The 24,176-nt window shown below is 46.5% G+C and overlaps 1 protein-coding gene across 1 annotated transcript; it reads left to right on the plus strand.

Moving 5' to 3' along the window:
- Positions 1-6,378: 6,378 nt before the first annotated feature.
- LOC141917704 (uncharacterized) lies at positions 6,379-9,401 on the plus strand. The gene has a single exon (XM_074811099.1). It carries the CDS (start codon positions 7,317-7,319, stop codon positions 8,550-8,552), a length of 1,236 nt encoding a protein of 411 aa, XP_074667200.1. The 5' UTR covers positions 6,379-7,316; the 3' UTR covers positions 8,553-9,401.
- Positions 9,402-24,176: the final 14,775 nt, after the last annotated feature.

Here is a 24,176-nt window from a genome sequence, read left to right on the forward strand (position 1 = left end):
ATGAAATGAAAGTTAAATTCCTTGATATGCTTGCTTATGACAATGCTAATGACAAAACTAAGAAAGCTTTAAGCCTTCTCCCACGACAATCTACTGCAGGTCAGCTGCTGGAGGCAGCAGAGCGAATGCTTGATCAGGAGAAAGCTGCCTTTATGGCTGCTGCGGTAGGAGCTGCAGTAACACCAATTGTCAGAGGCAAACACATCAAAGGCAAGCGAGATAAGAAGTGCTTTAACTGTGGGCAACTGGGTCATTTTAAATCAGAATGTCGTGCTCGTGTGTCTCGTAAGAGGGGAAACGGGAGGCAGAGAGCGCCCCGCCCTTGCGCGACGACACAAGTCCAGGGTGCTTGGACCGCTGCTCCGCTGCCACCTCAGGAAGCGCAGGAGTGGACTTGGCAACAGCAGTAGCTATTACACTAACAGACACTACAATACATCTGGTTGATTCTAATCTGGTGGGACCTCTGGGACATGGTTTAAGTGCCTTATTAATTGGACGTTCCTCAGCATCTACAAAAGGTATTTTTGTCATCCCAGGCTTTATTGATGCTGACTTTGAGGGAACAATTAAAATCATGGTATACACACTTACTCCTCCTTTGACTATCATGGAGGGATCGAAAATTGCTCAGCTAATTCCATTTGAATCAAAAATGCCTAATGCAGAACAAAAGAAGAGAGGTGAAAAAGGCTTTGGGTCCACCAGACAACCAGATGTTTTGTTAGCCCTGGACATTAGTCGGGGGAAGCCAGAGGAGCAGATGGAGATGAGACACCCTAATGGACAGACGAGTAAATTACGAATGCTCATTGACACTGGAGCAGATGTCACAATTGTACCACTTTATCTATGGCCTAGTCAGTGGCCTTTACTGCCTGCTAATACAGGAATTCTAGGGGTTGGAGGAACTCAAGTCACATCCATCAGCAGAGACACAATAGCATTTATGTTTCCGGATGGCAAGCTAGTAACCACACGTCCCTATGTGATGCACTCCCCTGTGGCACTGGTGGGCAGAGATCTGCTCAGTCAAATGGGAGCTCGATTCATTACTTCGCCTTTTTAGGCGCGGCCACGGTAGAGCAGCCAATCCTAAAATTAACCTGGAAAACTGATGATCCCATATGGATCGACCAGTGGCCGCTGAAACTGGACCGGCTGCATATTATTAATGATTTGGTACAGGAACAGCTAGATGCCGGACATATCCTGCCTTCAGCTAGCCCATGGAACACACCAATTTTTACAATTCAGAAAAAGTCTGGGAAATGGCGTCTGTTACATGATTTGAGAGCGATTAATGCTGTTATCTGTGACATGGGCACCTTACAACCTGGTTTGCCTTCCCCAGTAATGTTACCTGAAGGCTGGGATCTGGTAGTTATCGATCTAAAAGACTGCTTCTTTACAATCCCCTTACATCCAGAGGATGCTGAAAGGTTTGCCTTTACAGTGCCATCGATTAATAAGGCCGAACCAGCAAAGAGGTATCACTGGGTGGTGCTACCGCAAGGGATGAAAAATTCACCCACGATCTGTCAGTCTTTCGTCGCGTGGGCTCTGGAACCCATCCGAAAACAGTATCCTCATTTACTCATTTATCATTACATGGATGAGATCTTAGTGGCAGGAAAACAACTGCGAGACAATATTGGGCCAGCTAACATGCAGTCTCAGGGAGAGGGGATTAGAGATAGCGCCAGAGAAAATTCAGAAACAGGGTCCATGGCTGTATCTGGGCTGGATTATTACAAATGCAATGATTCGTCCTCAAAAGGTTAAAATCAACACAAAAATAGAAACATTGTCTGATGTGCAGAGATTAATTGGGGATATCCAGTGGGTTCGTAATATCTGTGGAATTACGAACGATGATCTGAAACCATTGATGCCACTCCTGGGGACGTCTGTACAAGCTCAGGAGCGCCGTCAACTGGATGAGGATCAACAGCAAGCTTTACAAGTAATGACCAATAAAATCATGACAGCTTATACTCACAGGCGACTGGATGATAGAGCTCTTTCTTTTATGTTAGTTAACTCTGGGGGTAAACGTGAACACCCATTGGGGCTTATTATTCAGTTGAGTGAAACAAAACCAAATTTGCGAATTTTGGAATGGATTTTTCTCCCTTTTCAGCCCAGAAACACAGTTGTTACATGCCCTGAATTATTTTCACAGCTTGTCATAAAAGGGAGGCAGCGAATTTTAGATATCTCAGGCATCGAACCAGAAGTCATCTACATACCTGTATCTCAGTTTTATTTAGATTGGTTATTATCTGCTTCAACTGTCTTTCAAATAGCAATTGCTGATTTCTTAGGTACTATCACCAATAGTTATCCATCGGATAAGCTTTTGTCATTATTATCCCATCAGCGGTTTGTACATTTACCCCTGCGATCAGAGGTTCCAGTAGAAGGGATAACTGTCTTCACTGATGCTGGACGAAAATCTCGAAGGGCTGCAGTCACCTGGAAGGAAGGGGACACCTGGGAACATCAAATACTCCCTGGAGTGCCTGGTGACTCTTTACAGACTTTAGAACTTCGAGCTGTTATTTGGACATTTCAACGCTGGTCTCAAGAACCTCTCAATGTAGTATCAGACTCATTGTATGTTGTGGGTACAGTACAATGTCTGGAAAACAGCATGGTGAAACCTGTACGAAATCCTGTATTACATACTTTGTTGTTACAATTGCTAACACTTTTGAACCAACGTCAGGATGAATATTTTATTACGCACATCCGCAGTCATCAACAATGTGGAGGCCTTGCGTTGGGAAACGCTCGAGCCGATCAGCTTGTCGCTCCAGCCTGGACGGGCCCTGCCGTTAACACCTTTGAACAGGCCAGGCTGTCACACCAGTTTTTTCACCAGTCAGCAAAAATGTTAGCCAGACAATTTCACATTCCTGTGGCTGATGCTAGAGGAATTGTGCAATCCTGTCCCGATTGCCAGAAGGTAGGAGTAGGCCTCAGTTTGGGGGTGAACCCCCGAGGACTCCAACCTTTACAACTCTGGCAAATGGACGTGACCCATATCCCAGAATTTGGCAGGCTTAAATATGTGCATGTCTCTATTGATACCTTTTCTCTAGCACTCTGGGCAACAGCACAAACAGGAGAAACAGCACGGCATGTCATCAAACATATGCACGCTGCAATCATGGCACTGGGTGTGCCTGCACAGATCAAAACTGATAATGGTCCGGCCTACACTTCCCGGAAATTTACTCATTTTTGTCAACTCTGGGGTATACGTCACATCACAGGAATACCACATTCCCCCATGGGACAAGCCATCGTGGAGAGAGCGCATCAGACCTTGAAAGCGCTTTTGCAAAAACAAAAAGGGGGAGAAGTCTTGGCTGCTGCAGAGCGACTTGCAAAAGCGGTGTATGTGTTAAATTTTTTGCAGTTCACAGGTGATAGAAATGAACCACCAGTAATAATACATAGTTTGGGTTTGAAATCTGGTACAAACCAATGTGACAGTAATGTTTTTGTTCAATACAGGGATGTCGTTACAGGAGAATGGAAAGGACCTGCAGAACTAAGAATGACCGGTCGGGGATATGCTTGTGTTGTTACAGATACCGGCGTCAGATGGGTACCGAGTCGATGGGTGCGGCCCTGGAAAGGGGAAGTCAGGAAGAACGACGCAGAGCACTAGGCTCACTCACAGGTCCTAGGCGGGGGTTTATGCTTGTGTCTTTATAGGTAACAATTCATCTACGTAGGCCTCTGCGAACTGGACGAAGGACACTGTGTTTTGAGGCACTTCAGAGACATCAACATCGACTGAACCTGGTTCTGACCTCGTTGCTAACAGCACTACATCCAGCAAACAGAGAAGCCTTTTGTCTTTTCCTGGGCTTGCAGTCGTTTTGCACGGCTGTTCGAATACAGGCGCTTATCACAGTTCAGAAGTTTATATTGAAGCAAGTTGGTTGTCTGAATTTGCCAACGAGCCAACATATCAGCAATCCGCTTTTAGTTACAGAAAGGCAGGCTTAGTTTTTTAGAAAACAGCAGTAGTTTGTTAAAGTTATAGGCTTAATTGAAAACCTTAGATAAAGGATTTTAGCAGAAATTGATTTTGAAGCTTTGTAGACGCTTGGCTTTGCCGTGTGTTAATTAGAACAATAAGATAGTAGATAAGAGTTGTGGTGTTGGGAAAGAACGGCTCTCGAAGATGGCAGGTGTACCAGGACACCTGAGAAAGGAAGGTGAAATGATGACTATACGTCAAATGTGGACCACATTTGTTCTGGTTTGGCTCATATTAAGCAGTGAAGGGATTCTTGACATCGAACCCAGAGCAAACATTTGGGTAACCTGGGCAAACGCATCTGGGATAAAGGATTTCTGTTTGAGTCTACAACAAGCAGATGATCCTTTTAGAACCTGTTTAATTGGCATTACGTTGTGGGAAAATGAAACTGATTTTGAAGGATATTGGAAACAACAGAGAGTGGACCTGATTGGCAGACCAGATGATGATAGTTGTTTCATTTTAAATTGGCCCTCCATGCGTAACGCAGCTTGGCAAAAGACAGTCATTGAGAATCTAAACCAGTTAACTTCTTTACCCTTGCAAGAATTGGATTTGTTGGCCAGTGTTACACCTGTTAAGTATGTTGATGTTACTGGGATGCCAAACTGCCATAATGTGGTTCCTCAGCTGCAGCCAGTGAATGGCACAGGAGTGGTTTGGTTTGGTGACCCATGGCATGTTTGGTTAGCTCAGAATGGTCGCCGAGATTTGTTTGTAGGTTATCAAAATGTGACAGGGCATTCTTCTTGGAATAATTTGAAAACAGGAGGATTCTCCGTAGAAACCACAGGGGGCTTTAAACTTCCACCTGGAGTGTTTCTGATTTGTGGGGATAGAGCATGGCCTGGTATTCCTGTACGACCTGTCGGTGGTCCTTGTTATCTTGGACGACTAACATTGTTTGCTCCCCACATGAGAGAATTGCTAAATCCCAGTCAGAGTCAGGGGCAAAGATCACGCAGATCTATTCGAAACTTTGTTGAAACATGCAATGATGAGGTGCAGCTACCATCGCTAGCCACAATTATACTCACATCCTTTTTCCTCCCAGGAGGAATGGCTGCCATAAATGCAAAAAATATACAGCGATTGGCTTGTTGGGGTGAAAAACAATCTAATTTGACTTCGCAAATGATAAGCGCATTACTCACTGATGTTGATAGTGTTAGACATGCTACTCTACAAAATCGAGCAGCTATAGATTTTTTATTATTAGCACACGGACACGGATGTAAAGATTTTGAAGGGATGTGTTGCTTTAATTTGTCTGACCATTCGCAGAGCATACACCAGCAATTAGCAAAACTGCGTGAGAATATGAAACATTACTGAAGGACATGACCCCTTTTCCGATTGGCTCACTAGACTCGGGATGGGGGGCTGGTTGCAGACCTTGGTCAAAGGAGTATTGATAGTGCTAGTAGGTTTACTAATCTTGATGTTGCTTCTTCCCTGTCTGTTTCAGTGTTTGCGACGGATGTTGAATAGTCTGGTTGAACAAATGTTTAAGAAAAGAGAAGTCTGGATCGCTCAAAAACAAAAAGGGGGATTTGTGGAATGGCTGGAAAATAATGGACATATTATGAGCGATCCAAACCAAGGGGCCTCACTGTAACAGCAAGCTGCAGCTGTGTTCAAGGACAAAAACAAGGCCGAGACGGCCTGAGAAACTACATTCCTGCCCAAGAGATAAAGATGTTGGAATGTCGAAAACAGGGGGTCTACCTGGCGGGAGAGCATTGCGTGGACACCACACCGGGACCAATCATAGGGGGCAAAAGGGCACGTGAACAAGTAGCTTTAGCCTATTAGCAATAAGATAGCGGCACGTGAAGCTTGAGATAGAGTATAAATTGCTGTGTAGCCTTTAATAAAGTGGCATCAACTTGATCAAATTGGTCGTCTAAGTTGTGTCCGAGACTTCCGCATCGGCAGTGGACCACTATGGAGAGAGACATTCAATATCTGAGGGAGCTAGTCGTGTGGGAGACAGTTTACTATGACCCAGATAATGTGTGGCTACCCACAGATCCAGATGAAGTCCAATGCACCCGGGCCACTGTAAGGGACTGTGTTATCTGTCTCAAACATTGCTGTCACACAACCACCATTTCCTGGCCTCGGCATCCTGTTGATGTGGAGGAATACGCTCTGAAGGAGACAAATTGTTCCCGACGGGACCACAACATCCGCCCGAAGTTAAATCGGGGTGAGGAAGACGTGCAGGCTGGCATGGGACCACGGGGCGGCACGTATTACAATGAGCTCCGTGGAAATGGGTGGACTCTTCAGAGAGATCGTGGGAACTGGGACAATAAAAGGACGGTGTACTCCTCTTTCATGAGCGCTATTCGCTCTTGTCATCTCATCCTTCCTCGGAGATGAGACTTTGGTGGAGCTTGGAGCTTGGAACACCATCACCTGCACCGAGACCGAGCCAACAGGACATCGCTGGATTCGTGGTGGTGGTAATTAGTCTCGCTGCATCTCTATCGTTTGCTTCCTTAGGGATTCTGACCTTTTTCCTTTCTTTTCTCTCTGTCCTATTGCTATTACCAGTTGTGTGTACAATAAAGTTTGCAAGGTTGTACAGCATCTGACCTCGTTTGTGTCTTAATCTCGCTCTTGGGATCATTTAAGAACCCTCCCCGATATCGGATCGGGACATTTTAAATTGGCATCATGGACAGGATCTCTAGAGACGAGAGTGCTGTACAACCTTGCTGTGTTGGATGCAATCCTCTCAGGATGAAATAACCCCCTTTGAGTTACATTAAGGTGTGACCTCCTGAGAGTGAACAGGGGGAAGAGTGGGCAGTGATATTACATTTGTGTTTGGGTAAGGTGTGACCTCCTGAGAATGAACAGGGGAAATTGGACATTAAGGTGTGACCCTCTCAGGATGATAATCCCCTTTGCATTAGGAAAAGAAAAAAGAATGGCCGCCCAGAAGGCAGCCGATGCTTGTAATGATGTGCCCTCACAGGCTGAAGGAATAGATAAATTATATGATCTTTTGGAGGCGCACTGATCTCGCCCCTCAGTCCAGGGACAAGACTGGGCGAAAAACCACTGGTTTCAACCGCAGAGTGTGGTGGATAAGATAAGGGTATTGCAGAAGGAAGCTAAGGTTAGGAGGGGGAAAGGAAAAGCTATAATTTGTGCAGTGTTAGGAGCAAGTCTGGCAGCTGCGGTGGAAGAGAGAAAGCGGAAGCCTTGTCAAGCTGATACTGTAATAGACTCCCTGCAGATGGTCGTACAGACCCTGAAGGAACAATTGAGGGAAACCAAAGAATTGCTAGAGGAGGAAAGGAACCAAAATGTAATATTAAAGGACGAGTTGAGGGAGCAACTTTTGAGGGAAACGGATACACTGGCGGAGGCACAAGTGAAGCTTTTGGAGAAGGGGATATGGCAGATCTATCCCCAAGGAGATTTGCAGAAGGCAAAAGAAACTGCAGAAAGCCTCCCCCATATGTATCCTCTGGTTAAAACAGAGTATGTGTACGAGGACGATAGTGATAACCATCCTCAGGTTATCACCAAAGAGGTCCCTTTTACAGCAACCGAATTGGCAAAGCTGAGAAAAGATTTTTCAAGGACTGCAAAAGAATCAGAGACAGAGTATGTGTGGAGAGTGTCTTTGTCAGGAGGGGATGGAATTTTGTTGTCAGAGAAAGAAGCAGAAGGATATTGGGGTCCGGGTGTGTTTCTAACTACTGGCGACCACCGAGCCCCATGGTCATTGACTCAGAGAGCTGCATACTGGGCCGGAGGGCTGAACCCCTTGGAGAGGGGAGATCCCCTTGCCATAACAGGTACGGTGGATCAGTTAGTGGAAAGTGTGCAGAAGGCAGCCTGTCTCCAGACGATGTATGATCGGGAACTCAAGCCCAACCAGGGCTCCCTGATGATGATGCCTGTGGACCCAGAGAGGATGACTCCCCTGATATGGGGACTTCCTGACTCCCTGAAAGCCATTGGCATTCAATTGCAAGGGAAGATTCAAAACACCCCCAATGCAGAAAGAATGACGGCCTCTCTGGAGGGGATAATGACCCCTGATCATCGACGGCCGGGGAGGAAAGTATGGAGATGGGGAGAGGTAGCCCAGGAATTGATTAATTTTGGGAGAAAATATGGCCCTGTTGGTGGATCGTCCCAAAGAACCGAAACCAGGCTCGTACAGGCTGCAGAGCAAATTAGTGGGCGACAATCATCCATGAGGAAGGGCCAAGGCTTGGAGTCACCCCGAGGTCACAATTCTGGGAGAGAGAGGCCCCTAATTCAGCAGGGACTGTGGCAGCTAGGGCTTCAGAAAGGCATTCCCTGGGACTTGATGGATGGACTCCCAACTCAAAAATTAGAACAACTTGTGCAGAAATGGTCAGGACAAAGGGTCACTTTCAGACCAACCCCTAATGCTCCACCCTTGATAGACCCTGGGGAGGAGCAGACTGGGGAAAAGAAGGTGGCAGGAAACTAGACCCTCCGCCCCCCGAAGGTGAAGGGGGAGGTGGAGGATGGATGTTTGCAAGACAACTCACCTGCAACACAAAAGGGGATTTACCGATTACTGTTGCTGTAGGACCAAGGAAAAGACTGGTAACATTTCTGATTGATACTGGGGCACAAATTACTGCGCTAACGCGGACCGAAGCAGAACAATGTGGAATCTCGATTCCATCTAGAAACCTAATTGTTTTAAATGCCCTGGGAAAAACACAGTCAGTACCTATGACTCTGGTGACACTATGGTTACCAGGAGAGGAAAACCCTGTCAACACCATGGTGGCCATAGGATCTTTTCAGATGAATCTTTTAGGTATAGATGTTTTAAAGGGTAGGCAGTGGTGGGACACCGAGGGAAACTCATGGTCTTTTGGTGTTCCCCAGATCAGGCAATTGACTGAAACATCGGGCACAGAGGTGCGTTTATTGCAAGCGGCACCTACCCTACCTCCCTCCAAACTGACCAATGTTAAACCCTACCCATTGTCTCTAGGAGCAAGGGAAGGAATTACACCAGTTCTGGAAGATTTGAATAAACAAGGGGTTGTAGTTTCCCCTCACGCCCCCTTCAACTCTCCAGCATGGCCGGTCCAAAAACGAAATGGCAAATGGAGATTGACAATAGATTATAGGAGGCTCAATGCCAACACAGGTCCACTAACAGCTGCTGTACCAAACATTGCTGAATTGATAGCAACCATTCAGGAACAATCCCACCCTGTCATTGCCGATGCGGAAGTCTCGGACACAACTTAGACGACCAATTTGATCAAGTTGATGCCACTTTATTAAAGGCTACACAGCAATTTATACTCTATCTCAAGCTTCACGTGCCGCTATCTTATTGCTAATAGGCTAATGCTACTTGTTCACGTGCCCTTTTGCCCCCTATGATTGGTCCCGGTGTGGTGTCCACGCGATGCTCTCCCGCCAGGTAGACCCCCTGTTTTTGACATTCCAACATCTTTATCTCTTGGGCAGGAATGTAGTTTCTCAGGCCGTCTCGGCCTTGTTTTTGTCCTTGAACACAGCTGCAGCTTGCTGTTACAGTGAGGCCCCTTGGTTTGGATCGCTCATAATATGTCCGTTATTTTCCAGACATTCCACATGTCATGGCAACAATTGATGTCAAAGATATGTTTTTTTATGGTCCCTTTACAGCCTGAGGACCAGGATTGCTTTGCCTTCACCTGGGAAGGACAGCAGTACACCTTTACACGACTCCCTCAAGGATACAAGCACTCCCCCACGCTAGCTTACCATGCTCTAGCGCAAGAGCTGGAAACAATCCCCAGAAAAGCAGAGGTGAAGATTTATCAATATATAAATGATGTACTCATAGGAGGGAGTCAGGTAGAAGAAGTTAGAGAAACTCAGAAGGACATCATCACCCATCTAGAAAGTATAGGGCTGACAATTCCACCTGAGAAAATACAAACCCCTTCAAGCGAGGTAAAATTTTTAGGAATCTGGTGGAAGGGAGGCATGACGTGTATCCCACCGGATACTCTCTCCTCTCTCTATCAGATCAAGATGCCAGAGTCAAAGAAAGACTTACAGCATGCACTAGGGTTGCTTGTGTTTTGGAGGAAACACATTCCTGACTTTTCAATTATTGCTAGGCCATTGTATGACTTATTGAGAAAGAGAGCTCAGTGGGAATGGACTCAGGTCCATGACGAGGCTTTACAGCTGTTGGTGTTTGAAGCGACTGCCTATCAAGCCCTGGGTCCAATTCACCCAACAGATCCAGTTCAAATTGAATGGGGGTTCGCCAAGACTGGACTGTCCATCCATTTGTGGCAAAAGGGTTCAGAGGGTCCTGTTAGGCCCATTGGTTTTTATTCTCATAGCTTTAAAGATGCTGAAAAAAGGTATACAACTTGGGAAAAAGGTCTATTTGTAGTTAGTCTACCTCTGAGAGAAGCTGAACGCACCATCCAGCAACAACCTATAGTTCTCAGAAGCCCATTTAAAGTGATCAAAGCAGTTTTGGCAGGAACTCCACCCCCTGACGGGGTGGCCCAAAGAGCCTCTGTGCGAAAATGGTACGCACAAATAGAACACTATTGTGAAATTTTTTCTGTAACTGAAGGAGCCACAGAAGTGTTAAATATACAAGATGAAGTAGACCCTGATAAGGAACACCCGAGCTTTTGTCTGTAATATAAGTAGCTCCTCCGTTTTCTGGACAATTGCGAAATGTCTGGTTTACGGATGCCTCGTCAAAGCGAGAGGGAAAAATTTGGAAATACCGAGCTGTGGCACTTCGGGTAGACACCAAGGAACAGATCATTACCGAAGGAGAAGGTAGCGCACAAGTAGGAGAACTAATTGCTGTATGGAGCGTTTTCCAACACGAGACTAAATCTGCTTCTTCTGTCTATATCTATACTGACTCTTATGCTGTGTTCAAAGGTTGCACTGAATGGCTTCCATTCTGGGAACAAAACAGATGGGAGGTCAATAGAATACCTGTATGGCAAGAGGAAAAATGGCAGGATATCCTTACCATTGCCAGACAAGGGAAATTTGCAGTAGCATGGGTAGCATCTCATCAGCAGGATGATACCCCAGTGAGCTGATGGAATGCTGAGGTGAATGAACTATCCCGGCTGGCTCCCCTACAAAGCACCCAGACAGCAGAAGATTGGGAACGTCTGTTAGAATGGCTACATGTAAAACGGAAACATTCAGGAGTTAAGGACCTCTATTGTGAGGCACAAGCCCGAGGGTGGCCAGTTAACCAGGGAAGAATATAAAACTTGTATATCTTCCTGTGAACAATGCCACGTCTGTCTGGACAGACACCCTCTGGAGGGTGACCCCCTGCACTTAAGAGAGGGAAAAGGCCTATGGGAGGCCTGGCAGATTGATTACATTGGTCTCTTTCGAAAGTCAGAAGGAAAGTACTATATACTGGTAGGTGTAGAGATAGTATCTGGACTAGTGCAAGCTAAAGCATGTGCTAAGGCAACAGGAGAAAACACAATAAAAGCTCTGAAAGAATGGTTTGGAATTTTCCCCAAACCACAGTCAATCCAATCAGATAATGGCTCACATTTCGCAGCCAAAGTGGTCCAAGAGTGGGTGGCCCAGGAAGGAATTTCGTGAGTGTTTCATACTCCGTATTACCCACAAGCAAATGGAATTGTGGAAAGAACAAATGGTCTACTAAAACGCTTCCTCAAACTGCATAAGCCAGGATGGACTGAGCGAGTGTGGGATGCAGTGACCAGTGTCAACAGTCGCTGGGGAGTAAATGGATGCCCAGAGATCACAGCATTCTGTCCAAAACCTCCAACAATTATGCCAGCCCCACATGGTCCTGATCAACCTAGCAATCCATCTCATTTTCCAGGACAACCTGTCTTGGTCGAACTTCCCACAGTGGGCAAAGTGCCACTGGTGTTGGACACACCCCTTAATAAATACACCTGGAAGGCAAAAGATGCCTGTGGAAAAACTCATAAGATTCACACTAGATTGATTGTTCCGTCTTTCTAACCCGTCTTTTGTTAAGAGACAAAAGGATTGCCCGCAACAAGCGATCTGATGAGTTTGAAATAGGTGGAACACAAAAGTGGGGGGAAAATGAGTGGCCTCCCAAAAGAATAATTAAGCATTATGGGGCTGCCACTTGGAATCCCAGTGAACCAATATCAGGGGCAAAAGAACCGATTTATAATTTGAACCGCATAATTCGACTACAAGCAGTCTTAGAAATTATTACCAATAAAACTGCTAATGCTATAGACCTTTTAACTCAACAATCTCAACAGATGCACACTACAATTCTTCAACATCGCATGGTTTTGGATTATTTACTAGCTGAAGAGGGAAGAGTATGTGAAAAACTAAATGTCTCTAATTGTTGTTTGGAAATAGAAGATGTAGGTGAAGTAGTCCTTCAACTGACCACATGTGGGAGGCATCGGCCTGTCAGCCCTGCACAGCCTCTGAATCAACAGCTAGGCTTTGATGAGAAACAGGCCTTGGGAGAAAGATAAGAAACTGCTGAGTTGTGCCAAGGTGGCAGAGGAAAACAACGGACAGCTGCAACACTGAACTGTGGAAAAGTACTGGACTGTGAGAAGTTACCGCCGTGTGAACAGCGCGTGAACAAGAAAGTGATTGGTCTGCACAGCGTGTGTTAGAGTGGTCTTATGCTGATAGGAGAAAAGGTTGATAGCTGTCTAATTGCTGATTTGCTAATTATGAAGTAAGAGCTTTGGCGAGAGCATAAGTATGTACATTGTAAAAATAAACGGCTTTGCTTGATATAACTCTCATAGAGTTGTGCAGGTCCGATATCCTCCCGCAACAAATGGTGACCCCGATGTCCCAGGATGGAGCGCAGAAGGCGCCGCGGGAGGATCCCCGATTGGAGGTACTGTCTACAGCGGGGCTGTGGCAGGGAGGATGGAAAACAGTCTGACGGAAAAACACCCAGGAGAGGTGATCCATCGGGGGCTGCATGGGGCAGAACAAGTCCGCAGAGGAGACGGCCACTGTCAGACTCCTGCTGCATATACTCTCTAAGAGAGGGATAACTTATAACGAAAATTCTGTATGAAGGTTACTTAAATGGCGACCCAGACAGAGCAACCACGCAAACATGCAGCAGTCCAGGTCCCAGGCTGCAGGGAGTGCCTGAGCCTGTCAGTGCTGTTGGAGGGCCGCAGTGACAGCGCCTGTGTGCGCTGCGACCAGCTGGATGACCTGCTCAGCCTGGTGGCAGAACTCAAAGAAGAGGTCGAGAGATTAAGAAGTATTAGGGAATGTGAAAGGGAGATTGACTGGTGCAGTCCCACCTTGGCACCCATGAATCAACAGGAGCAAATAGAGGCTCCAGGCAAGGCAGGTGATCCCTCACCCTCATGCTACCAGGCAGAAGGAGGGGACTTAAGAGATGAGGGAGACTGGAAACAGGTCCCTGCTCAGGGAGGCAAGAAAATTCTCTCCCAACCTCCCTCACCCTCCATGGTGCCCCTTCACAATAGATTCGGGGCCCTGGAACTTGTGGAGGAAGAGTATGAGACAAACAATGAGGAAGATCAAGGACCACCAAGGCCAGGTCACTCTAGAAAAGGTATTAAAACCAGCTCTGAAAGGAACCCCAGAAGAGTCATTGTAGTGGGGGACTCCATTCTGAAGGGTGTCGAAGACCCCATATGCAGACCAGAACCGCATCATAGGGAAGTCTGCTGCCTCCCTGGGGCCCGCATCAAGGACCTCACAAGAAGACTCCCCTCTCTAGTTAAACCCAAGGACTATTACCCTCTTCTGGTTTTTCAGGTAGGTAGCGACGACATTAGCAGGAGAAGTATTAAATTAATGAAGAGAGATTTCAGGGCCTTGGGGAAACTGATCAAGGGGTCGGGGGCACAGGTTGTGTTCTCCTCCATCCCTCCAGTTGGGGTGATGGATGAGGATGAACATCGAAGAACACAGCATATGAATTCGTGGCTTCAAGACTAGTGTCACTGTCAGGGCTTTGTTTTTTTGATCATGGGTTGGTATACAGGGCACCAGACCTCTGGGCCTTAGATGGGATGCACTTGTCCCAGAAGGGGAAGAGGATCTTGGGGCAGGAGTTAGCTGGGCTCATTGACAGAGCTTTAAACTAAATTTGAAGGGGGAAGGGGGCAAAACACCAGCCCATCTGAAGTGCATGTATACCAATGCACACAGCATGGGTAACAAACAGGAGGAGCTTGAAGCCGTAATGAAACAGGAAAATTATGATGTTGTGGCTATCACAGAAACATGGTGGGATGCCTCCCATGACTGGAGCGTGCCAGGTGATGGCTACAAGCTCTTTAGAAGGGATAGACAAGGAAGGAGAGGTGGTGGGGTAGCACTGTATGTTAGGGACTGTTATGATTGCCTCGAATACAAGTGCAGTGAAGACAGGGTGGAGTGTCTTTGCGTTAGAATCAGGGGGAAGGCCAACAGGGCAGATATTGTAGTAGGAGTCTACTATAGGCCACCCACCCAGGACAGAGAGGTGGATGAAATATTCTATAGGCACTTGGGTGAAATCTCACGATCGCTTGCCCTTGTTCTTGTGGGGGACTTCAACTTCCCAGACATCTGCTGGAAATACAACACAGCAGAGCGGGACCAGTCCCGAAGATTCCTGGAATGTGTGGGGGACAACTTCCTAACACAGCTGGTGAGAGAACCAACCAGAGAAGGTGCCCTGCTAGATCTCCTCCTTGTGAACAGAGATGGACTGGTGGATGATGTGGTGGTTGGAGGACGACTAGGGCACAGCGATCATGAAATAATAGAGTTCTCTATTCTTAGAGAGGCCAGGAAAGGGCTAAGCAGGACTGACATCCTGGACTTCCAAAGAGCTGACTTTGTCTTGTTTAGGCACCAGCTTGACAGGATCCCTTGGGAGATGGTCCTGAAGGGTATAGGGGTCCAGGAAGGCTGGGTGCTCTTTAAGAAAGAAGTGTTTATGGCTCAGGAGCAGGCAGTCCCCAGGTGCTCTAAGAGGAGCAGGCGGCAGAGAAGACCACCCTGGCTGAACAGGGAGCTTTGGCTGCAACTCAGGGAGAAAAGGAGAGTTTACAGCCTTTGGAGGAAGGGGCTAGCCACTCACAGTGATTACAAAGAGGCTGTGAGGCTATGCAGGGCAGAAATCAGGAGGTCTAAAGCCCAGCTGGAAATTACTCTGGCTTCAGCAATCAAGGACAACAAGAAATGTTTCTATAAGTATGTCAATAGCAAAAGAAAGACCAGGGAGAGTCTCCATCCCCTGCTAGATGCTGAAGGAAACTTGGTAACAAGTGATGAGGGGAAGGCTGAGGTCCTTAATGCCTTCTTTGCCTCAGTCTTTAATAACAAGACTAGTTGTATTGAGGGAATCCAGCCCCCTCAACCAGATGATAGAGACTGGGAGAACGACCCTCCCGCAATCCAGGAGAGAGTCAGTGACCTGCTACATCACATAGACACACACAAGTCTATGGGACCAGATGGAATACACCCAAGGGTGCTGAAGGAGCTGGCTGGGGTGCTCGCCAAGCCGCTTTCCATCATTTTCAGCAGTCCTGGATGACCGGGGAGGTCCTGACAGATTGGAAACTGGCCAATGTGACGCCCATCTATAAGAAGGGTCGGAAGGATGATCCAGGAAATTACAGGCCTGTCAGCTTGACTTCGGTACCCGGGAAGCTGATGGAGCAGCTCATCCTGAGTACCATCTTACAACACATGCGGGACAACCAGATGATCAGGCCCAGTCAGCATGGGTTTATGAAAGGCAGGTCCTGCTTGACAAACCTGATATCCTTCTACGACAGAGTGACCTGCTTATTGGATGAGGGAAAGGCTGTGGATGTAGGTTACCTTGACTTTAGCAAGGCCTTTGACACCATTTCCCACAGCATTCTCCTGGCAAAACTGGCTGCTCGAGGCTTAGATGATCGCACGCTTTGCTGGGTAAAAAACTGGCTGGATGGCCGGGCCCAAAGAGTTGTGGTGAACAGAGTTAAATCTGGTTGGAGGCCGGTCACGAGTGGTGTCCCCCAGGGCTCGGTTTTGGGGCCACTCCTGTTTAACATCTTTATTGATGATCTAGACGAGGGGATCGAGTGCACCCTCAGTAAGTTTGCAGACGACACCAAGTTGGGTGGGAGTGTTGATCTGCTCGAGGGTAGGGAGGCTCTGCAGAGAGACCTGGACAGACTGGAGCGATGGGCCAAGGCCAACTGTATGAAGTTCAATAAGGCCAAATGCCGGGTGCTGCACTTGGGTCACAACAACCCCCAGCAGCGCTACAGGCTTGGGGAGGAGTGGCTGGAGAGCTGCCAGTCAGAGAGGGACCTGGGGGTGTTGATTGACAGCCGGCTGAACATGAGCCAGCAGTGTGCCCAGGTGGCCAAGAAGGCCAATGGCATCCTGGCCTGTATCAGAAATAGCGTGGCCAGCAGGGACAGGGAAGTGATCTTGGCCCTGTACTCGGCACTGGTGAGGCCGCACCTCGATTACTGTTGTCCTGGTTTAACCAGGATAGGGTTAAGTTTCCCCAGCAGTGGGGGGGGAGCTCTAGCCGGGTCATTCAGATACCATGCGGATGTCACATCCTGGCAGGTAACATTTTTCCTGGCGCGGAGCGCGGTGCACTCGTGGTTTTGTACATCGTGCTTCCCACTGCTGTATTTGGTAGCTATTTTGCTCTGTTAATTGCTATCACTATTACTGTTATTGATATTGTTGTTGTTGGTTGTGTTGTTATTGCATTGTTGTATTAAACCTTTCCTTATTTCAGTCTTGGGGCTTTGTATTTCACTCCGTTTGTGGGGGAGGGGCAGCGGCCGCGTGGTCTCAGACCCCGGCAGGGGCTAAACCATCGCAACTGTGTTCAGTTTTGGGCCCCTCGCTACAAAAAGGACATTGAATTACTCGAGCGTGTCCAGAGAAGGGCAACGAAGCTGGTGAAGGGTCTGGAGCACATGTCGTACGAGGAGCGACTGAGGGAACTGGGGTTGTTTAGCCTGGAGAAGAGGAGGCTGAGGGGAGACCTCATCGCCCTCTACAACTACCTGAAAGGAGGTTGCAGAGAGCTGGGGATGAGTCTCTTTAACCAAGTAACAAGTGATAGGACAAGAGGGAATGGCCTCAAGTTGCACCAGGGAAGGTTTAGACTAGATGTCAGGAAGTATTTCTTTACAGAACGGGTTATTAGGCAGTGGAATGGATTGCCCAGGGCAGTGGTGGAGTCCCCATCCCTGGAGGTGTTTAAGAGTAGGGTCGACATAGCGCTGAGAGATATGGTGTAGATGGGAACTGGCAGTGCTAGGTTAATGGTTGGACTAGATGATCTTCAGGGTCCTTTCCAACCTAGCTGATTCTGTGATTCTGTGATTCTGTAAATGGTGCAGAAACCACGGCTATCCTGCTGATACCCTCATAGCCTTTGAACCAGCAAAATGGGCTGAAAACGGTGAACACTTGTGGGATGCTATTTCCAAGGGGGATCAGCATGCCAGTGAGCTAGCGACCACTTGGAAGTTGGTTTCGGACACTCTTAAAGCGCGGAGTTGGCGGCAGCAGCCCCGGGCCTCCCCCGAGCCCCCCCACCATGGAGCAACTGCCTGCGGCCATCTGGCACCACGCGATTGTCTGTCCCGCCTCCCCCGAACACCAAAAGCGGGAGTTTTTACAGAAGGTGCTGACACTGGGATGCGGAATCCCTTGTCCATTCTAAAAGGACTAACTTTAAACCTTTCTGATGGTCAGTACACTAAAGGCCTTGATTTAAAAACAAAGAAGGGGGAATTTTCTGGACGCACCACATAATCAATAAGCAATGGCTTTATATATTCTTAATGGTGTTTTGATGTTTGTAGTATTTGTCATTTTATGTTGTGTGAGTAATAAGTGTAAGGGGCCCCTTTGTGTGGGTGTGTGACTGTTCTGCGGGTGTGAGACGCAGCCCAGCTGCAGCTGCGGAGTGTGGAGTTCTCTGACCCGCAGTTCCGTTATCCCACGACAGAAGCGGTCAGAGAGGAAGGAAGTGCAGGGCAGACTCTGTACCAGTGGGGGGGTAGTGCAGGACCAGTGAACATTCCTTAGTACAGAGCTCCCTAGTGCCCGCCCACTGGGTCATCGGTGCTGCCTGTTTGTTCGGGCTCAGTGTTTGAAGTGTCATAGGTGAAATATCTCCTCTAGCGGGAGGCAGTAATTCTGTGTTAATTGTTGTCTTGAATTTAGGTGCATACTCTGTGGGGAGAATGCACCCTTGTACCATCTGCCTGAGGGGGATATTGTCAGCTTAATCGGGGAGCGTTTTAAGGTAAAGTAGATGAGATGGGAAGCGGCCAGAGTGGGGGAATAGTCAAAAAGAGTCCCCTAGGCTGTATTTTAAAATGCTGGAAGAAGATAGGGGGACCTCCAGGAGCAAGTGTGAACAAAAAGACACTAATAAAATATTGCAATCAGTGGTGGTTTATAATAATTTAGTCGATACCGATCAGGCGTGGACCTGGCAGCCTCCGAGTCAGTAACATCATTAGATACCATGGTATCCTTGATACCAACAGGAATATATAGAGTGTTGGGAAATGAAAAATAAGGAAAAAAAAAGAAAAAAAAAAGGAAAAAAAAAAAAAAAAGAGTGCATTATTACTGGGAAGATCATCTACAACCTTACAGGGGTTGTTCATTTTACCAGGGGTCATGGATGCCGATTATAAAGGGGAAATCAGAATTATGGCCTGGACCCCTGGACCCCCGTGTTCAGTAACAAAAGGGTCAAAAATTGCTCAGCTTGTTTATTTTACTGCGGCTCCCCCTAATAGTATGCCGAGAAGCCGGGGTGACTCAGGTTTTGGATCGACAGGTACTCCTCAAATATTTTGGGCTCAGACAGTGACACAAGGTCAACCTCTGGTAAAATGTTCCCTCACCAAAGCAGAAGAATCTGTTGAACTGACAGGCATTTTACGTACTGGCGCGGATGTGACTGTAATATTATGGGGTCATGACTGTATGGCTCAATGGGGAACTCAAACTGGATCAGATTTGTATTAACTGCCACTGCAGCACAACCCACCCCTAAACCCACCCTGAAACTAACCTGGAAAACAGAATCACCTGTGTGGGTGGGTCAGTGGCCCTTGCCAATGGAAAAGTTGCTCCACCTTAATGACTTAGTTCAGGAACAGTTAAGTGCAGGACATCTCGTACCTACCACCAGTCCTTGGAACTCCCTGGTGTTTGTTATTTTAAAGAAAAGTGGTAAATGGTTACTTTTACATGATCTCCGACACATTAATGATGCCATGGAGGATATGGGTACGTTACAGCCAGGAATGCCCTCCCCAACAAGGATTCCCTGAAACTGGCATCTTGTAATAATTGATCTAAAGGATTGATTTTTTTACCATGCCCTTGCATCTGGATGATGCACCTAAATTTGCCTTCTCTGTTCCCAGTATTAATGTTAGTGAACCTGCAAGACGGTACCACTGGGTTGTTTTGCCACAAGGCATGAAAAATAGTCCCACGAAGTGTCAGTGGTTTGTTGCAAAGGCTTTGAGCCCTGTTAGAATGCAGGTCCCCCAGGCTGTTATATATCATTATATGGATGACATCCTTAGAGCAGCAGAAACACAGGAGATCATGGAAAAGGCTCTTGCTTTACCCAAAGACTCAGTATCTCAAGCACCTGAAAAGGTACAGAGATCATCACCGTGGCAGTACCTGGGGTGGAGAATTTGTGAACAGACCATTGTCCCGCAACAGGTTAAACTTAAAACTGATGTTAAGACTTTAAATGATTGACAGAAACTGTTACGAACCATAAATTGGATACAGCTGTTGTTGGGCCTAACTAATGATGATCTGCATAGCTTGTTTGATATTTTGCGAGGAGATCCCTCACTGACATCACCCAGAGTACTTACAGAGAAAGTGAAACAAGATCTCCACCGTGTAGCTAACGCCATATCAGAAAGGCAAGCATCGCGATGTGTGCCCGGCCATCCGTATCAACTGATATTATTTAACCCTCCAGGGCAGCCCTATGCTCTGCTGTTTCGGTAGGATGAAACACTTAGTGACCCTCTTGTTATTGTTGAATTGATTTTTTTGTTGTTTTGTTTTGCTTTTTTTTTTGTCACACCAAATGCACAAGACGGTCACTACTCGTCCAGAAATGTTTGCCAAACTGATCATGAAAGGTAGGCAGCGCCTACTATTACTTGCTGGTCAGGAACCTGTGTGTATCATTGTTCCGGTTACTATGCACATGTTACAGTGGCCAATACAAATGTCTTTGAGCAAGCTCGGCTTTCACATGCATTTTTTCCACCAAAACGCCAGGGCAATACAAAACCAGTTTTCTTTATCAAGGCATCAGGCTAAAGACATCATTGCCACTTGCTCTGAATACCAGAAGGACTCCCTCTCTTCAACAGCTAGTGGTGTCAACCCTCGGGGACTCACCTCCTCAGAATTATGGCAACCTGACGTCACTCACTTTGCTGCATTTGGAACGTTAAAATACGTACATGTGTCTGTTGATACCTTTTCTGGAGCAGTGTTTGCATCCTGCCATACAGTGGGGAGTCAAGCATCTGACCGGCATTCCCCACTCACCGACCGGACAGGCCGTTGTGGAGCGTACGCATGGCACGCTAAAGCGTCTATTACAACAACAAAAAGGGGGACATGGAGGGTATCAATCTACACCTCACGAAAGGCTAAATAAGGCATTATACGCCATGAACTTTTTAAACATTTCCCCTGTCTCACAGGTGCCATCAATATTGCATCACTTCTCATCACAGATACCAGATCAACAAGAAGTCCAGGGCAAGGCTCAAGTGTTAGCAAAAATCCTGGAAAGTGGTAACTGGGAAGGACCAGATCCTTTAATAACCTGGGGAAGAGGTTATGCTTGTGTCTCCACAGGTCACGGTCCCCGGTGGTTACCAGCAAGGTGTGTGCGACCATACCTGAGGCTTGAGAGGCAGCTTTTGGTGGACACTCAGGAACCAGCTGTGGGTGCTGTGGATGCCCCTGTGCCAACAGTTTGCAGTCTCTTCGACTGATCATTTAAGCAGAATGGATGGGTAATGCTTGCAACTGCAATAGGACAAAATACACTATGTCTGTCCTTAATCAGACTACGGTTGCCAACTCTTTTAAGAGAAAATGCTAACAGTAATTTCAACTCCCTGATGAAATATATAGGCTTACTAGTCACTAGTGAAAGATGTAGCTTAGACAAAATGTAGTTATTAATAAGGATGAAATGCTGCAAGAATGTGTGTATTCAACTTTCTTTGTTTAGCAATATTAAGAATTAAGAACCCAAGTGTTTAACCTTAATAGAAACTCCCTTGGTTTTCCCCCTTGAGTGGTGGCCAGGCTCTGGGTGGAACCCAACAGGAGGATGAAATCAGATGTTTCCGCTCAAAGAAAATTGCCAGTTATTTTGGCCTGTTGATTTAGAGGCTGGACCTGCTTGCAGCGATGTTGGATGCCTCACCTACGGATGGACGCATCGCGTAGGATTTCCGGTTTGCGAGGAAGGGCACTCTAAATCCTCGCTGCATCCAGGGTTCCCCAGCAATTGCGGATCTGAATATTAGTACCCCATTAAGTAAGTGTGCTATTTCGTATCTTCCTTATTTTGTAACATTTAGCCATATGCTTTATGGCAGTGATGAGAGTGCTTGTGTGAAGAAGACGTGTGCTGAATCTGATTTTGTGTGCGTCAGTGTGTGCCTAACAGATGGCAGTGTGATGGGGATCCAGACTGCAAGGATGGGTCTGATGAGAGTGCTGAACTGTGCCATATGAGAACATGCCGGGTAAATGAAATCAGCTGTGGTCCTCAGTCAACCCAGTGTATCCCAGTGTCCTGGAAATGTGATGGTGAAAAAGACTGTCCTACTCTTTTCAACTAGTAACTGTAACTGCTGTTTTATTTTTAGCCTTTTGTAGAATTGTTTTAGGTATACTGTGTTTTTTGAAGTTTTTCTAAACCTTAATTGATAAAGCTCTGAAACAAGTCTTGCAGGTGCAGCTATAAAACAAAGAAGGGGGAGATGTGGGAGGCATCAGCCTGTCAGCCCTGCACAGCCTCTGAATCAACAGCTAGGCTTTGATGAGAAACAGGCCTTGGGAGAAAGATAAGAAACTGCTGAGTTGTGCCAAGGTGGCAGGGAAAAACAACAGACAGCTGCAACACTGAACTGTGGAAAAGTACTGGACTGTGAGAAGTTACCGCCGCGTGAACAGCGCGTGAACAAGAAAGTGATTGGTCTGCACAGCGCGTGTTAGAGTGGTCTTATGCTGATAGGAGAAAAGGTTGATAGCTGTCTAATTGCTGATTTGCTAATTATGAAGTAAGAGCTTTGGCGAGAGCATAAGTATGTACATTGTAAAAATAAACGGCTTTGCTTGATGTAACTCTCATAGAGTTGTGCAGGTCCGATATCCTCCCGCAACAACCACAGACATTAGGAAACTAGCCCATGTCCCTGTTCAAACATGGAATGGCTGGAATGGTGATTTATGGTCTTGGTTACCCAGAGCACCATAGGTAAAACAGCTTTTATTTTATCTGTTATGTGCATTTGCCGCATAGATGTTTTTAACATGTATTATTCCTTGCTTTGTTCATTTAATCCAACATGTTGTATCTAACATGCAATTCATATCTACTGTTTCACCTGATGGTGTGGAGCAGATTCATGTTGTTCGCCAATCAAAGCCTGTAGATATCTTTTAATTGTTTTTATTTGTCTTTGTTTAAATTTAGGATAGACGCTTTTTTGCCTAAACCACATGTAACAACCACCTTTTTAGCCTCCCTGTCCCCAAAGACCGGGAGCACATCCCTCGGCCCACCCTGGGACACATCTTGTTTGGTTGGTTAAAAAACTGTTAGTTGATAGTGTTACTGTTACCTTTTTATATGTTTATTTAGAATATTGTTAACATTGTTACGAATAGTGGTGTTGTTTGTTTACATTTTTTAAAATCTGGGATAGACGTTTCTAGTCCCAAGTGACGCATGCGCTTTAGGATAAAAGGGGTTTGGAAAGCGATTTTCCCACTGCGCATGCTAACACCAACTCCGGCAGACCAGAGCAGCAGACCGCGTGGACTGCCAGGGCCTCAGACGCTTGGTGGTATTTTGTTAGAACTGGGGGAAAAAAGGAACAAATGTTAGGATTAATTTGAATTCACTTTGCAGCCTTTGGCTTGTTAACCATTATCTTAATTGTTATTATAATACTTCTTTTTTGTCCCTGTGAATGTCAACCATGTAAACTGTCGTCATGTTCTTCTGCTGATTCGTCGGAGCCTTAGAATTGGTTTATAAGATGTTTTGGTTTTATAAAGTTAGTTTTGAGCATGATATATTTGTTAAAGATGTTATTGGTTATACGTTTGTTAGTTAAAGATGTTCATTGTGGGAGGCATTGGCCTGTCGGCCTTGCACAGCCTCTGAGAAAGAGCTAGGCTTTGATGAAAAACAGGCCTTGGAAGAAAGATAAGAGGCTGCTGAGCTATGCCAAGGTGGCAGGGAAAAACAATGGACAGCTGCAACACTGAACTGTAGAAAAGTACTGAACTGCGAGAAGATGCTACCGCGAGAACAGCGCGTGAACAAGAGGGTGATTGGTCTGCACAGCGCGTGTTAGAGTGGCCTTATGCTGATAGGAGAAAGGTTGATAGCTGTCTAATTGCTGATTTGCTAACTATGAAGTAAGAGCTTTACCGACAGCATCCGAGAGCATAAGTATGTACCGTTCTAACAATAAACTCTCTTTCTTTCTGGATTTCATCAGGAGTCCGTGCCTCAGTTGCTACAGTTCATATTTGTTATTGATGAAAAATTTTCTGGAAATCTTGTTTGTTATTGTACTGCGCGCTATTTCTGGCCTTTCTCTTTTTCTCTCTGTACTGTTATCTTTCACGCCACCACGAAGACAGCAATGTTGAGCCACGGGGTGGTGTAAGGGACTGTGTTATCTGTCTCAAATACTGCTGCCGCACCACCACCATTTCCTGGCCTCGGCATCCTGTCGACGTGGAGGAATACTCTCTGAAGGAGACGAAT

Source organism: Strix aluco, chromosome W (genome assembly GCF_031877795.1).
Source record: "Strix aluco isolate bStrAlu1 chromosome W, bStrAlu1.hap1, whole genome shotgun sequence".
NCBI lineage: Eukaryota > Metazoa > Chordata > Aves > Strigiformes > Strigidae > Strix > Strix aluco.